The sequence below is a fragment of the Telmatherina bonti genome (genome assembly GCF_933228915.1).
Source record: "Telmatherina bonti genome assembly, chromosome: 20".
Lineage (NCBI taxonomy): Eukaryota > Metazoa > Chordata > Actinopteri > Atheriniformes > Telmatherinidae > Telmatherina > Telmatherina bonti.
Window position 1 is genome coordinate 3,964,020 of NC_136618.1, and position 18,391 is coordinate 3,982,410.

The 18,391-nt window shown below is 54.2% G+C and overlaps 1 protein-coding gene across 1 annotated transcript in view; it reads left to right on the forward strand.

Moving 5' to 3' along the window:
- The window catches only part of pigm (phosphatidylinositol glycan anchor biosynthesis, class M), a gene marked incomplete at its 5' end in the record, with an annotated part of 68,977 nt that overhangs the window by 33,913 nt on the left and 16,673 nt on the right, over positions 1 to 18,391 (forward strand). The window contains 2 exons of the mRNA XM_079259573.1: positions 16,374 to 16,528; positions 16,705 to 16,806. Coding sequence (XP_079115699.1) covers positions 16,374 to 16,528; positions 16,705 to 16,806 — 257 coding nt within the window. The remainder of the gene's footprint in view (positions 1 to 16,373; positions 16,529 to 16,704; positions 16,807 to 18,391) is intronic.

An 18,391-nucleotide genomic window follows, 5' to 3' on the forward strand; every position in this document is an offset into this window, starting at 1 on the left:
GGGACCATGTGGTGACTGCATCCCAGGGACCATGTGGTGACTGCATCCCAGGGACCATGTGGTGACTGGATCTCAGGGACCATGTGGTGACTGCATCCCAGGGACCATGTGGTGACTGCATCTCAGGGACCATGTGGTGACTGCATCTCTGGGACCATGTGGTGACTGCATCTCAGGGACCATGTGGTGACTGCATCCCAGGGACCATGTGGTGACTGCATCCCAGGGACCATGTGGTGACTGCATCCCAGGGACCATGTGGTGACTGCATCTCAGGGACCATGTGGTGACTGCATCTCAGGGACCATGTGGTGACTGCATCTCTGGGACCATGTGGTGACTGGATCCCAGGGACCATGTGGTGACTGGATCTCTGGGACCATGTGGTGACTGGATCTCTGGGACCATGTGGTGACTGGATCCCAGGGACCATGTGGTGACTGCATCTCTGGGACCATGTGGTGACTGGATCCCAGGGACCATGTGGTGACTGGATCTCTGGGACCATGTGGTGACTGGATCTCAGGGACCATGTGGTGACTGGATCTCAGGGACCATGTGGTGACTGGATCTCTGGGACCATGTGGTGACTGGATCTCTGGGACCATGTGGTGACTGGATCTCTGGGACCATGTGGTGACTGGATCCCAGGGACCATGTGGTGACTGGATCTCTGGGACCATGTGGTGACTGGATCTCTGGGACCATGTGGTGACTGGATCTCTGGGACCATGTGGTGACTGGATCTCTGGGACCATGTGGTGACTGGATCTCTGGGACCATGTGGTGACTGGATCTCAGGGACCATGTGGTGACTGGATCTCAGGGACCATGTGGTGACTGGATCTCAGGGACCATGTGGTCACTGGATCTCAGGGACCATGTGGTCACTGGATCCCATGGACCATGTGGTGACTGCATCTCTGGGACCATGTGGTGACTAGATCTCAGGGACCATGTGGTGACTGCATCTCAGGGACCATGTGGTGACTGCATTTCAGGGACCATGTGGTGACTGGATCTCAGGGACCATGTGGTGACTGCATCTCTGGGACCATGTGGTGACTGCATCTCTGGGACCATGTGGTGACTGCATCTCTGGGACCATGTGGTGACTGCATTTCAGGGACCATGTGGTGACTGCATTTCAGGGACCATGTGGTGACTGGATCTCAGGGACCATGTGGTGACTGGATCCCAGGGACCATGTGGTGACTGGATCCCAGGGACCATGTGGTGACTGCATCTCAGGGACCATGTGGTGACTAGATCTCAGGGACCATGTGGTGACTGGATCCAAGGGACCATGTGGTGACTGCATCTCAGGGACCATGTGGTGACTAGATCTCAGGGACCATGTGGTGACTGCATCTCAGGGACCATGTGGTGACTGCATCTCTGGGACCATGTGGTGACTGGATCCCAGGGACCATGTGGTGACTGCATCTCAGGGACCATGTGGTGACTGCATCTCAGGGACCATGTGGTGACTGCATCTCAGGGACCATGTGGTGACTAGATCCCAGGGACCATGTGGTGACTGGATCTCAGGGACCATGTGGTGACTGGATCTCTGGGACCATGTGGTGACTGCATCTCAGGGACCATGTGGTGACTGGATCTCTGGGACCATGTGGTGACTGGATCTCAGGGACCATGTGGTGACTGCATCTCAGGGACCATGTGGTGACTGCATCTCTGGGACCATGTGGTGACTGCATCTCTGGGACCATGTGGTGACTGCATCTCTGGGACCATGTGGTGACTGGATCTCAGGGACCATGTGGTGACTAGATCCCAGGGACCATGTGGTGACTGGATCTCAGGGACCATGTGGTGACTGGATCTCTGGGACCATGTGGTGACTGGATCTCTGGGACCATGTGGTGACTGGATCTCTGGGACCATGTGGTGACTGCATCCCAGGGACCATGTGGTGACTGCATCTCTGGGACCATGTGGTGACTGCATCCCAGGGACCATGTGGTGACTGCATCCCAGGGACCATGTGGTGACTGGATCTCAGGGACCATGTGGTGACTGGATCTCTGGGACCATGTGGTGACTGGATCTCTGGGACCATGTGGTGACTGGATCTCTGGGACCATGTGGTGACTGCATCCCAGGGACCATGTGGTGACTGCATCTCTGGGACCATGTGGTGACTGCATCCCAGGGACCATGTGGTGACTGCATCCCAGGGACCATGTGGTGACTGCATCCCAGGGACCATGTGGTGACTGCATCCCAGGGACCATGTGGTGACTGGATGTCAGGGACCATGTGGTGACTGGATGTCAGGGACCATGTGGTGACTGGATCCCAGGGACCATGTGGTGACTGCATCTCAGGGACCATGTGGTGACTAGATCTCAGGGACCATGTGGTGACTGCATCTCAGGGACCATGTGGTGACTGGATCTCTGGGACCATGTGGTGACTGCATCTCTGGGACCATGTGGTGACTGCATCTCTGGGACCATGTGGTGACTGCATCTCTGGGACCATGTGGTGACTGCATCTCTGGGACCATGTGGTGACTGCATCTCTGGGACCATGTGGTGACTGCATCTCTGGGACCATGTGGTGACTGCATCTCTGGGACCATGTGGTGACTGCATCTCTGGGACCATGTGGTGACTGCATCTCTTGGACCATGTGGTGACTGCATCTCTGGGACCATGTGGTGACTGGATCTCAGGGACCATGTGGTGACTGGATCTCAGGGACCATGTGGTGACTGGATCCCAGGGACCATGTGGTGACTGGATCTCAGGGACCATGTGGTGACTGCATCCCAGGGACCATGTGGTGACTGCATCCCAGGGACCATGTGGTGACTGCATCCCAGGGACCATGTGGTGACTGGATCCCAGGGACCATGTGGTGACTGGATCCCAGGGACCATGTGGTGACTGGATCCCAGGGACCATGTGGTGACTGGATCTCTGGGACCATGTGGTGACTGGATCTCTGGGACCATGTGGTGACTGCATCCCAGGGACCATGTGGTGACTGCATCCCAGGGACCATGTGGTGACTGCATCCCAGGGACCATGTGGTGACTGCATCCCAGGGACCATGTGGTGACTGGATCTCTGGGACCATGTGGTGACTGCATCCCAGGGACCATGTGGTGACTGCATCCCAGGGACCATGTGGTGACTGCATCCCAGGGACCATGTGGTGACTGGATCTCAGGGACCATGTGGTGACTGCATCCCAGGGACCATGTGGTGACTGCATCCCAGGGACCATGTGGTGACTGGATCTCAGGGACCATGTGGTGACTGCATCCCAGGGACCATGTGGTGACTGGATCCCAGGGACCATGTGGTGACTGGATCCCAGGGACCATGTGGTGACTGGATCTCTGGGACCATGTGGTGACTGGATCTCTGGGACCATGTGGTGACTGCATCCCAGGGACCATGTGGTGACTGGATCCCAGGGACCATGTGGTGACTGGATCCCAGGGACCATGTGGTGACTGCATCCCAGGGACCATGTGGTGACTGCATCCCAGGGACCATGTGGTGACTGCATCTCAGGGACCATGTGGTGACTGCATCCCAGGGACCATGTGGTGACTGGATCCCAGGGACCATGTGGTGACTGCATCTCTGGGACCATGTGGTGACTGCATCTCTGGGACCATGTGGTGACTGCATCTCTGGGACCATGTGGTGACTGGATCCCAGGGACCATGTGGTGACTGCATCCCAGGGACCATGTGGTGACTGCATCTCAGGGACCATGTGGTGACTGCATCTCAGGGACCATGTGGTGACTGCATCTCTGGGACCATGTGGTGACTGCATCTCTGGGACCATGTGGTGACTGCATCTCTGGGACCATGTGGTGACTGCATCTCAGGGACCATGTGGTGACTGCATCTCTGGGACCATGTGGTGACTGCATCTCTGGGACCATGTGGTGACTGCATCTCAGGGACCATGTGGTGACTGCATCTCAGGGACCATGTGGTGACTGCATCTCAGGGACCATGTGGTGACTGCATCTCAGGGACCATGTGGTGACTGCATCTCAGGGACCATGTGGTGACTGGATCCCAGGGACCATGTGGTGACTGCATCTCAGGGACCATGTGGTGACTGCATCTCAGGGACCATGTGGTGACTGCATCTCAGGGACCATGTGGTGACTGCATCTCAGGGACCATGTGGTGACTGGATCCCAGGGACCATGTGGTGACTGCATCTCTGGGACCATGTGGTGACTGCATCTCTGGGACCATGTGGTGACTGCATCTCAGGGACCATGTGGTGACTGGATCTCAGGGACCATGTGGTGACTGGATCTCAGGGACCATGTGGTGACTAGATCCCAGGGACCATGTGGTGACTGGATCTCAGGGACCATGTGGTGACTGGATCTCAGGGACCATGTGGTGACTGGATCCCAGGGACCATGTGGTGACTGGATCCCAGGGACCATGTGGTGACTGCATCTCAGGGACCATGTGGTGACTGGATCTCAGGGACCATGTGGTGACTGGATCTCAGGGACCATGTGGTGACTGCATCCCAGGGACCATGTGGTGACTGCATCCCAGGGACCATGTGGTGACTGGATCCCAGGGACCATGTGGTGACTGCATCTCAGGGACCATGTGGTGACTGCATCTCAGGGACCATGTGGTGACTGCATCTCTGGGACCATGTGGTGACTGCATCTCTGGGACCATGTGGTGACTGGATCTCAGGGACCATGTGGTGACTGCATCTCAGGGACCATGTGGTGACTGCATCCCAGGGACCATGTGGTGACTGCATCTCTGGGACCATGTGGTGACTGGATCTCTGGGACCATGTGGTGACTGGATCCCAGGGACCATGTGGTGACTGCATCTCAGGGACCATGTGGTGACTGGATCCCAGGGACCATGTGGTGACTGGATCCCAGGGACCATGTGGTGACTGGATCTCAGGGACCATGTGGTGACTGCATCCCAGGGACCATGTGGTGACTGGATCTCAGGGACCATGTGGTGACTAGATCCCAGGGACCATGTGGTGACTGGATCCCAGGGACCATGTGGTGACTGGATCTCAGGGACCATGTGGTGACTAGATCCCAGGGACCATGTGGTGACTGGATCTCAGGGACCATGTGGTGACTGGATCCCAGGGACCATGTGGTGACTGGATCTCAGGGACCATGTGATGACTGCATCTCAGGGACCATGTGGTGACTGGATCTCTGGGACCATGTGGTGACTGCATCCCAGGGACCATGTGGTGACTGCATCCCAGGGACCATGTGGTGACTGCATCTCTGGGACCATGTGGTGACTGTATCTCAGGGACCATGTGGTGACTGCATCTCAGGGACCATGTGGTGACTGCATCTCAGGGACCATGTGGTGACTGCATCTCAGGGACCATGTGGTGACTGCATCTCAGGGACCATGTGGTGACTGCATCTCAGGGACCATGTGGTGACTGGATCCCAGGGACCATGTGGTGACTGCATCTCTGGGACCATGTGGTGACTGCATCTCTGGGACCATGTGGTGACTGCATCTCAGGGACCATGTGGTGACTGGATCTCAGGGACCATGTGGTGACTGGATCTCAGGGACCATGTGGTGACTAGATCCCAGGGACCATGTGGTGACTGGATCTCAGGGACCATGTGGTGACTGGATCTCAGGGACCATGTGGTGACTGGATCCCAGGGACCATGTGGTGACTGGATCCCAGGGACCATGTGGTGACTGCATCTCAGGGACCATGTGGTGACTGGATCTCAGGGACCATGTGGTGACTGGATCTCTGGGACCATGTGGTGACTGCATCCCAGGGACCATGTGGTGACTGCATCCCAGGGACCATGTGGTGACTGGATCCCAGGGACCATGTGGTGACTGCATCTCAGGGACCATGTGGTGACTGCATCTCAGGGACCATGTGGTGACTGCATCTCTGGGACCATGTGGTGACTGCATCTCTGGGACCATGTGGTGACTGGATCTCAGGGACCATGTGGTGACTGCATCTCAGGGACCATGTGGTGACTGCATCCCAGGGACCATGTGGTGACTGCATCTCTGGGACCATGTGGTGACTGGATCTCTGGGACCATGTGGTGACTGGATCCCAGGGACCATGTGGTGACTGCATCTCAGGGACCATGTGGTGACTGGATCCCAGGGACCATGTGGTGACTGGATCCCAGGGACCATGTGGTGACTGGATCTCAGGGACCATGTGGTGACTGCATCCCAGGGACCATGTGGTGACTGGATCTCAGGGACCATGTGGTGACTAGATCCCAGGGACCATGTGGTGACTGGATCCCAGGGACCATGTGGTGACTGGATCTCAGGGACCATGTGGTGACTAGATCCCAGGGACCATGTGGTGACTGGATCTCAGGGACCATGTGGTGACTGGATCCCAGGGACCATGTGGTGACTGGATCTCAGGGACCATGTGATGACTGCATCTCAGGGACCATGTGGTGACTGGATCTCTGGGACCATGTGGTGACTGCATCCCAGGGACCATGTGGTGACTGCATCCCAGGGACCATGTGGTGACTGGATCCCAGGGACCATGTGGTGACTGTATCTCAGGGACCATGTGGTGACTGCATCTCAGGGACCATGTGGTGACTGCATCTCAGGGACCATGTGGTGACTGCATCTCAGGGACCATGTGGTGACTGCATCTCAGGGACCATGTGGTGACTGCATCTCAGGGACCATGTGGTGACTGCATCTCAGGGACCATGTGGTGACTGCATCTCAGGGACCATGTGGTGACTGCATCTCAGGGACCATGTGGTGACTGCATCTCTGGGACCATGTGGTGACTGCATCTCTGGGACCATGTGGTGACTGCATCTCAGGGACCATGTGGTGACTGCATCTCAGGGACCATGTGGTGACTGGATCCCAGGGACCATGTGGTGACTGGATCCCAGGGACCATGTGGTGACTGGATCCCAGGGACCATGTGGTGACTGGATCTCAGGGACCATGTGGTGACTGCATCTCTGGGACCATGTGGTGACTGGATCTCTGGGACCATGTGGTGACTGCATCCCAGGGACCATGTGGTGACTGGATCCCAGGGACCATGTGGTGACTGGATCCCAGGGACCATGTGGTGACTGCATCCCAGGGACCATGTGGTGACTGCATCTCAGGGACCATGTGGTGACTGCATCTCAGGGACCATGTGGTGACTGCATCTCAGGGACCATGTGGTGACTGCATCTCAGGGACCATGTGGTGACTGCATCTCAGGGACCATGTGGTGACTGCATCTCAGGGACCATGTGGTGACTGCATCTCAGGGACCATGTGGTGACTGCATCTCAGGGACCATGTGGTGACTGGATCTCAGGGACCATGTGGTGACTGGATCTCAGGGACCATGTGGTGACTGGATCTCAGGGACCATGTGGTGACTGGATCTCAGGGACCATGTGGTGACTGGATCTCAGGGACCATGTGGTGACTGCATCTCAGGGACCATGTGGTGACTGGATCTCAGGGACCATGTGGTGACTGGATCTCAGGGACCATGTGGTGACTGCATCTCTGGGACCATGTGGTGACTGCATCTCTGGGACCATGTGGTGACTAGATCCGAGGGACCATGTGGTGACTAGATCTCAGGGACCATGTGGTGACTAGATCCCAGGGACCATGTGGTGACTAGATCCCAGGGACCATGTGGTGACTAGATCCCAGGGACCATGTGGTGACTGCATCTCTGGGACCATGTGGTGACTGGATCTCAGGGACCATGTGGTGACTAGATCCCAGGGACCATGTGGTGACTGGATCTCAGGGACCATGTGGTGACTAGATCCCAGGGACCATGTGGTGACTAGATCCCAGGGACCATGTGGTGACTGCATCTCAGGGACCATGTGGTGACTAGATCCCAGGGACCATGTGGTGACTGGATCTCAGGGACCATGTGGTGACTGCATCTCAGGGACCATGTGGTGACTGCATCTCAGGGACCATGTGGTGACTGGATCCCAGGGACCATGTGGTGACTGCATCTCAGGGACCATGTGGTGACTGCATCTCAGGGACCATGTGGTGACTGCATCTCAGGGACCATGTGGTGACTAGATCCCAGGGACCATGTGGTGACTGGATCTCAGGGACCATGTGGTGACTGGATCTCAGGGACCATGTGGTGACTGCATCTCAGGGACCATGTGGTGACTGCATCTCAGGGACCATGTGGTGACTAGATCCCAGGGACCATGTGGTGACTGGATCTCAGGGACCATGTGGTGACTGCATCTCAGGGACCATGTGGTGACTGCATCTCAGGGACCATGTGGTGACTGCATCTCAGGGACCATGTGGTGACTGGATCCCAGGGACCATGTGGTGACTGCATCTCAGGGACCATGTGGTGACTGCATCTCTGGGACCATGTGGTGACTGCATCTCTGGGACCATGTGGTGACTGCATCTCTGGGACCATGTGGTGACTGCATCTCTGGGACCATGTGGTGACTGCATCTCTGGGACCATGTGGTGACTGCATCTCTGGGACCATGTGGTGACTAGATCCCAGGGACCATGTGGTGACTAGATCTCAGGGACCATGTGGTGACTAGATCCCAGGGACCATGTGGTGACTAGATCTCAGGGACCATGTGGTGACTAGATCCCAGGGACCATGTGGTGACTAGATCCCTGGGACCATGTGGTGACTGCATCTCTGGGACCATGTGGTGACTAGATCCCAGGGACCATGTGGTGACTAGATCCCAGGGACCATGTGGTGACTGCATCTCAGGGACCATGTGGTGACTGCATCTCAGGGACCATGTGGTGACTGCATCTCAGGGACCATGTGGTGACTGCATCTCAGGGACCATGTGGTGACTGGATCCCAGGGACCATGTGGTGACTGGATCTCAGGGACCATGTGGTGACTGCATCTCTGGGACCATGTGGTGACTGCATCTCTGGGACCATGTGGTGACTGCATCTCTGGGACCATGTGGTGACTGCATCTCTGGGACCATGTGGTGACTGCATCTCTGGGACCATGTGGTGACTAGATCCCAGGGACCATGTGGTGACTAGATCTCAGGGACCATGTGGTGACTAGATCCCAGGGACCATGTGGTGACTAGATCCCTGGGACCATGTGGTGACTGCATCTCTGGGACCATGTGGTGACTAGATCCCAGGGACCATGTGGTGACTAGATCCCAGGGACCATGTGGTGACTAGATCTCAGGGACCATGTGGTGACTAGATCCCAGGGACCATGTGGTGACTAGATCCCAGGGACCATGTGGTGACTGCATCTCTGGGACCATGTGGTGACTGCATCTCTGGGACCATGTGGTGACTAGATCCCAGGGACCATGTGGTGACTGGATCTCAGGGACCATGTGGTGACTGCATCTCAGGGACCATGTGGTGACTGCATCTCAGGGACCATGTGGTGACTGCATCTCAGGGACCATGTGGTGACTGGATCCCAGGGACCATGTGGTGACTGCATCTCAGGGACCATGTGGTGACTGCATCTCTGGGACCATGTGGTGACTGCATCTCTGGGACCATGTGGTGACTGCATCTCAGGGACCATGTGGTGACTAGATCCCAGGGACCATGTGGTGACTGCATCTCTGGGACCATGTGGTGACTGGATCTCAGGGACCATGTGGTGACTAGATCCCAGGGACCATGTGGTGACTGGATCTCAGGGACCATGTGGTGACTAGATCCCAGGGACCATGTGGTGACTGCATCTCTGGGACCATGTGGTGACTGCATCTCTGGGACCATGTGGTGACTGCATCTCTGGGACCATGTGGTGACTAGATCCCAGGGACCATGTGGTGACTAGATCTCAGGGACCATGTGGTGACTAGATCCCAGGGACCATGTGGTGACTAGATCTCAGGGACCATGTGGTGACTAGATCCCAGGGACCATGTGGTGACTGCATCTCAGGGACCATGTGGTGACTGCATCTCTGGGACCATGTGGTGACTGCATCTCAGGGACCATGTGGTGACTGCATCTCAGGGACCATGTGGTGACTGCATCTCAGGGACCATGTGGTGACTGCATCTCAGGGACCATGTGGTGACTGCATCTCAGGGACCATGTGGTGACTGCATCTCAGGGACCATGTGGTGACTGCATCTCAGGGACCATGTGGTGACTGCATCTCAGGGACCATGTGGTGACTGCATCTCAGGGACCATGTGGTGACTGCATCTCTGGGACCATGTGGTGACTGCATCTCTGGGACCATGTGGTGACTGCATCTCTGGGACCATGTGGTGACTGCATCTCTGGGACCATGTGGTGACTGCATCTCTGGGACCATGTGGTGACTGCATCTCTGGGACCATGTGGTGACTGCATCTCTGGGACCATGTGGTGACTGCATCTCTGGGACCATGTGGTGACTAGATCCCAGGGACCATGTGGTGACTAGATCCCAGGGACCATGTGGTGACTGGATCTCAGGGACCATGTGGTGACTGCATCTCAGGGACCATGTGGTGACTGCATCTCAGGGACCATGTGGTGACTGCATCTCAGGGACCATGTGGTGACTGGATCCCAGGGACCATGTGGTGACTGCATCTCAGGGACCATGTGGTGACTGCATCTCTGGGACCATGTGGTGACTGCATCTCTGGGACCATGTGGTGACTAGATCCCAGGGACCATGTGGTGACTAGATCTCAGGGACCATGTGGTGACTAGATCCCAGGGACCATGTGGTGACTAGATCTCAGGGACCATGTGGTGACTAGATCCCAGGGACCATGTGGTGACTGCATCTCAGGGACCATGTGGTGACTGCATCTCTGGGACCATGTGGTGACTGCATCTCAGGGACCATGTGGTGACTGCATCTCAGGGACCATGTGGTGACTGCATCTCAGGGACCATGTGGTGACTGCATCTCAGGGACCATGTGGTGACTGCATCTCAGGGACCATGTGGTGACTGGATCCCAGGGACCATGTGGTGACTGCATCTCTGGGACCATGTGGTGACTGCATCTCTGGGACCATGTGGTGACTGCATCTCTGGGACCATGTGGTGACTGCATCTCTGGGACCATGTGGTGACTGCATCTCTGGGACCATGTGGTGACTAGATCCCAGGGACCATGTGGTGACTAGATCTCTGGGACCATGTGGTGACTGCATCTCTGGGACCATGTGGTGACTGCATCTCAGGGACCATGTGGTGACTAGATCCCAGGGACCATGTGGTGACTGCATCTCTGGGACCATGTGGTGACTGGATCTCAGGGACCATGTGGTGACTAGATCCCAGGGACCATGTGGTGACTGGATCTCAGGGACCATGTGGTGACTAGATCCCAGGGACCATGTGGTGACTGCATCTCTGGGACCATGTGGTGACTGCATCTCTGGGACCATGTGGTGACTGCATCTCTGGGACCATGTGGTGACTAGATCCCAGGGACCATGTGGTGACTAGATCTCAGGGACCATGTGGTGACTAGATCCCAGGGACCATGTGGTGACTAGATCTCAGGGACCATGTGGTGACTAGATCCCAGGGACCATGTGGTGACTGGATCTCAGGGACCATGTGGTGACTGCATCTCTGGGACCATGTGGTGACTGCATCTCAGGGACCATGTGGTGACTGCATCTCAGGGACCATGTGGTGACTGCATCTCAGGGACCATGTGGTGACTGCATCTCAGGGACCATGTGGTGACTGCATCTCAGGGACCATGTGGTGACTGCATCTCAGGGACCATGTGGTGACTGCATCTCAGGGACCATGTGGTGACTGCATCTCAGGGACCATGTGGTGACTGCATCTCAGGGACCATGTGGTGACTGCATCTCTGGGACCATGTGGTGACTGCATCTCTGGGACCATGTGGTGACTGCATCTCTGGGACCATGTGGTGACTGCATCTCTGGGACCATGTGGTGACTGCATCTCTGGGACCATGTGGTGACTAGATCCCAGGGACCATGTGGTGACTGCATCTCTGGGACCATGTGGTGACTGCATCTCTGGGACCATGTGGTGACTAGATCCCAGGGACCATGTGGTGACTAGATCCCAGGGACCATGTGGTGACTGGATCTCAGGGACCATGTGGTGACTGCATCTCAGGGACCATGTGGTGACTGCATCTCAGGGACCATGTGGTGACTGCATCTCAGGGACCATGTGGTGACTGGATCCCAGGGACCATGTGGTGACTGCATCTCAGGGACCATGTGGTGACTGCATCTCTGGGACCATGTGGTGACTGCATCTCTGGGACCATGTGGTGACTAGATCCCAGGGACCATGTGGTGACTAGATCTCAGGGACCATGTGGTGACTAGATCCCAGGGACCATGTGGTGACTAGATCTCAGGGACCATGTGGTGACTAGATCCCAGGGACCATGTGGTGACTGCATCTCAGGGACCATGTGGTGACTGCATCTCTGGGACCATGTGGTGACTGCATCTCAGGGACCATGTGGTGACTGCATCTCAGGGACCATGTGGTGACTGCATCTCAGGGACCATGTGGTGACTGCATCTCAGGGACCATGTGGTGACTGCATCTCAGGGACCATGTGGTGACTGGATCCCAGGGACCATGTGGTGACTGCATCTCTGGGACCATGTGGTGACTGCATCTCTGGGACCATGTGGTGACTGCATCTCTGGGACCATGTGGTGACTGCATCTCTGGGACCATGTGGTGACTGCATCTCTGGGACCATGTGGTGACTAGATCCCAGGGACCATGTGGTGACTAGATCTCAGGGACCATGTGGTGACTAGATCCCAGGGACCATGTGGTGACTAGATCCCTGGGACCATGTGGTGACTGCATCTCTGGGACCATGTGGTGACTAGATCCCAGGGACCATGTGGTGACTAGATCCCAGGGACCATGTGGTGACTAGATCTCAGGGACCATGTGGTGACTAGATCTCAGGGACCATGTGGTGACTGCATCTCTGGGACCATGTGGTGACTGCATCTCTGGGACCATGTGGTGACTGCATCTCTGGGACCATGTGGTGACTGCATCTCTGGGACCATGTGGTGACTAGATCCCAGGGACCATGTGGTGACTAGATCCCTGGGACCATGTGGTGACTGCATCTCTGGGACCATGTGGTGACTAGATCCCAGGGACCATGTGGTGACTAGATCCCAGGGACCATGTGGTGACTAGATCTCAGGGACCATGTGGTGACTAGATCCCAGGGACCATGTGGTGACTAGATCCCAGGGACCATGTGGTGACTGCATCTCTGGGACCATGTGGTGACTGCATCTCTGGGACCATGTGGTGACTAGATCCCAGGGACCATGTGGTGACTGGATCTCAGGGACCATGTGGTGACTGCATCTCAGGGACCATGTGGTGACTGCATCTCAGGGACCATGTGGTGACTGCATCTCAGGGACCATGTGGTGACTGGATCCCAGGGACCATGTGGTGACTGCATCTCAGGGACCATGTGGTGACTGCATCTCTGGGACCATGTGGTGACTGCATCTCTGGGACCATGTGGTGACTGCATCTCTGGGACCATGTGGTGACTAGATCCCAGGGACCATGTGGTGACTAGATCCCAGGGACCATGTGGTGACTAGATCCCAGGGACCATGTGGTGACTAGATCCCAGGGACCATGTGGTGACTAGATCCCAGGGACCATGTGGTGACTAGATCTCAGGGACCATGTGGTGACTAGATCCCAGGGACCATGTGGTGACTAGATCCCAGGGACCATGTGGTGACTGCATCTCTGGGACCATGTGGTGACTGCATCTCAGGGACCATGTGGTGACTGCATCTCTGGGACCATGTGGTGACTGCATCTCTGGGACCATGTGGTGACTGCATCTCTGGGACCATGTGGTGACTGCATCTCTGGGACCATGTGGTGACTGCATCTCTGGGACCATGTGGTGACTGCATCTCAGGGACCATGTGGTGACTGGATCTCAGGGACCATGTGGTGACTGGATCTCAGGGACCATGTGGTGACTGCATCTCTGGGACCATGTGGTGACTAGATCCCAGGGACCATGTGGTGACTAGATCTCAGGGACCATGTGGTGACTGCATCTCAGGGACCATGTGGTGACTGCATCTCAGGGACCATGTGGTGACTGCATCTCAGGGACCATGTGGTGACTGCATCTCAGGGACCATGTGGTGACTGCATCTCAGGGACCATGTGGTGACTGCATCTCAGGGACCATGTGGTGACTGCATCTCAGGGACCATGTGGTGACTGCATCTCAGGGACCATGTGGTGACTGCATCTCTGGGACCATGTGGTGACTGCATCTCTGGGACCATGTGGTGACTGCATCTCTGGGACCATGTGGTGACTGCATCTCTGGGACCATGTGGTGACTGCATCTCTGGGACCATGTGGTGACTGCATCTCTGGGACCATGTGGTGACTGCATCTCTGGGACCATGTGGTGACTGCATCTCTGGGACCATGTGGTGACTAGATCCCAGGGACCATGTGGTGACTAGATCTCAGGGACCATGTGGTGACTAGATCCCAGGGACCATGTGGTGACTAGATCCCTGGGACCATGTGGTGACTGCATCTCTGGGACCATGTGGTGACTAGATCCCAGGGACCATGTGGTGACTAGATCCCAGGGACCATGTGGTGACTAGATCTCAGGGACCATGTGGTGACTGGATGTCAGGGACCATGTGGTGACTAGATCCCAGGGACCATGTGGTGACTGCATCTCTGGGACCATGTGGTGACTGCATCTCTGGGACCATGTGGTGACTAGATCCCAGGGACCATGTGGTGACTAGATCTCAGGGACCATGTGGTGACTAGATCCCAGGGACCATGTGGTGACTAGATCCCAGGGACCATGTGGTGACTGCATCTCTGGGACCATGTGGTGACTGCATCTCTGGGACCATGTGGTGACTGCATCTCTGGGACCATGTGGTGACTGCATCTCTGGGACCATGTGGTGACTGCATCTCAGGGACCATGTGGTGACTAGATCCCAGGGACCATGTGGTGACTGCATCTCTGGGACCATGTGGTGACTGCATCTCTGGGACCATGTGGTGACTGCATCCCAGGGACCATGTGGTGACTGCATCCCAGGGACCATGTGGTGACTGGATCTCAGGGACCATGATGTGACTGCATCTCAGGGACCATGTGGTGACTGCATCTCAGGGACCATGTGGTGACTGCATCTCAGGGACCATGTGGTGACTGGATCTCAGGGACCATGTGGTGACTGCATCTCAGGGACCATGTGGTGACTGGATCTCTGGGACCATGTGGTGACTGGATCTCAGGGACCATGTGGTGACTGGATCTCAGGGACCATGTGGTGACTGCATCTCAGGGACCATGTGGTGACTGCATCTCAGGGACCATGTGGTGACTGCATCTCAGGGACCATGTGGTGACTAGATCCCAGGGACCATGTGGTGACTGCATCTCAGGGACCATGTGGTGACTGGATCTCAGGGACCATGTGGTGACTGCATCTCAGGGACCATGTGGTGACTGCATCTCTGGGACCATGTGGTGACTGCATCTCTGGGACCATGTGGTGACTAGATCCCAGGGACCATGTGGTGACTGCATCTCTGGGACCATGTGGTGACTGCATCTCTGGGACCATGTGGTGACTGCATCTCTGGGACCATGTGGTGACTAGATCCCAGGGACCATGTGGTGACTGCATCTCTGGGACCATGTGGTGACTGCATCTCAGGGACCATGTGGTGACTGCATCCCAGGGACCATGTGGTGACTAGATCCCAGGGACCATGTGGTGACTGCATCTCTGGGACCATGTGGTGACTGCATCTCAGGGACCATGTGGTGACTGCATCTCAGGGACCATGTGGTGACTGCATGTCAGGGACCATGTGGTGACTAGATCCCAGGGACCATGTGGTGACTAGATCTCAGGGACCATGTGGTGACTGGATCTCAGGGACCATGTGGTGACTAGATCCCAGGGACCATGTGGTGACTGCATCTCAGGGACCATGTGGTGACTGGATCTCTGGGACCATGTGGTGACTGGATCTCAGGGACCATGTGGTGACTGCATCTCTGGGACCATGTGGTGACTGGATCCCAGGGACCATGTGGTGACTGCATCTCAGGGACCATGTGGTGACTAGATCCCAGGGACCATGTGGTGACTGGATCTCTGGGACCATGTGGTGACTAGATCCCAGGGACCATGTGGTGACTGGATCTCAGGGACCATGTGGTGACTGCATCCCAGGGACCATGTGGTGACTGGATCTCAGGGACCATGTGGTGACTGCATCTCAGGGACCATGTGGTGTTGTTGCAGACAGCTGGTGGAGCCAGGGAATGGGTCTTGCAGCGTTCCTGCCTCAGATTTTCCTGCTGCTGGCAGCATCTTGGACTTTCCACCGTGACGTGAGCTTCACATGTTTCCTGAACACAGCCATCTTCGTGTCCTTTAACAAAGTCTGCACTTCACAGGTTCGATTCCTAGCAGACTGGAGATCATATTTGATTTATTTTATGATTGTAACCGAGCCGACGTGGCGAACAAGGGATTGATCTGTGTTTCCTGTCAAGGGGTGTACCACATGATTGGAGATGAAATGATCTTACATGAACAAAATGTCAGGATTTAACATGTTGTGTTTCTGTAGTACTTCCTGTGGTACCTGTGTCTACTTCCTCTGGTCATCCCACACCTGAGTTTTTCCATCAGACGGGGACTGTTCCTGCTGCTGCTCTGGTTTGTTGGACAGGTAAACAACAGCTAAACAACTCTGGGATCTCTCTTCATTTATAAAGAAATCAGTAAATAAAGAATAAGATTTCCTGCATCTGCGTCCAACAGAAAACCAGCTGAAACTAGTGGAAGAAGTAAAATGGTTAGACATCAGAACTTTTCCTCCAAATGAAATATGGATGTTAAAGATGAGATTGAATACATTTTTAACAAAACAAACTTTTTAACACATTTTTTGGCCATGAAGGTCACCAGAGGAACTATCTGATACTAAAAACAATACCAATAACATTAACATTAATTTGTTGGATAAGAAACTTTCATCCCCACCAAAACCCTATCCCCATGACATTTATTTAATAGCGAATATTTAATTCTTTTTATGATTTTTTTTAAAATGTGTAGATTAATAACCTTTGGCAATTATCAGATGAAAGGCCTGATGATTGGCTGAAGATCCAGCTTCCCCATAACGCTTGATCAGACTAGGCTGTATAGAAAATGGATGGATGGTAATTAATAATAAAAAAAAAAAAAAACACAACTAAAGGGATGTAAATCTTGAAATGATTATATGCTTGCTATTTTTAGCAGGTCTGAAAGTGTTTAGGTGATCATAAGAAATACTGACGTGTGTTGTGGAAAAACCTAAAGTTAAAGGATGAAGAGTCTGGATGAAGTGAAAAGATAAGGAAGGTTTATTCAGGAGAAAATAAAACCAACAGAAAAATCAGAAACCATTCATAAATCTGATCAGGCAGAACTCTGGAGGGTTCTGAGCTGAGAAGTACATAAGGACGTCTTTTAAACCTTTGGGAGGGAAAGTCATTGCTTGTCACAAATTTGTGTTTTCTTGAATATAATCGATGATCTTGTCCAAGGCTTGTAGCAGATATTGTCAGGCACCTCCCATCTGGCAGAGGTTTGTTTCCAGATGTTTGGCAGGTTGGAATTCCTCTGAACTAACCATCCCTATCACCATGTTTCTTATGACCTAAATGGCATGGCACAAGCTTTATGTCAGTTGAAAGGATCAAACGTTTGTGGTCAAAGTGTTCTGCTAAACAGACATTTAGGTGGAACTGAAGTCTCAGCAGAAATAATGCATGAAGTTTAATATGAACGTAGAAAGTAACACAATAGATTCGTGAATAACATATCAATATAAGTAAGGTATAATATGCAATTTCCACGACATATTTTTTTTATTTTCATATTTTATTGAAGGATAAGATATAAACACACCGTTTTTGCCACATGTTCACAGTGAAAAGACATTTTCTGTTGCATCTCTATCCTCATTTTGTTGAAACAATTCTTTTGGAAAAGAAAAGAAATGAGAAGACCCAGAAAACAATGAACAAGGGTAGCATTGTTTCATATCACATATCAAGTACTTCAAGTAATTCTGTAAGAATGAGAAGAAAACAACAGAAACAGAGCAACCATGTCAATAGGTAGCAGATTTATGTAATTTACACCATGAAACAAAATAGGTCTATACTTTCGTTAGGAACTGTTGTTCAATACATTTTCCCAGTGATTAAAGGGTTCCTATTCTGGTATTTGGAGTTTTCTGAGCTTTCTACAGTGTTAGTGTT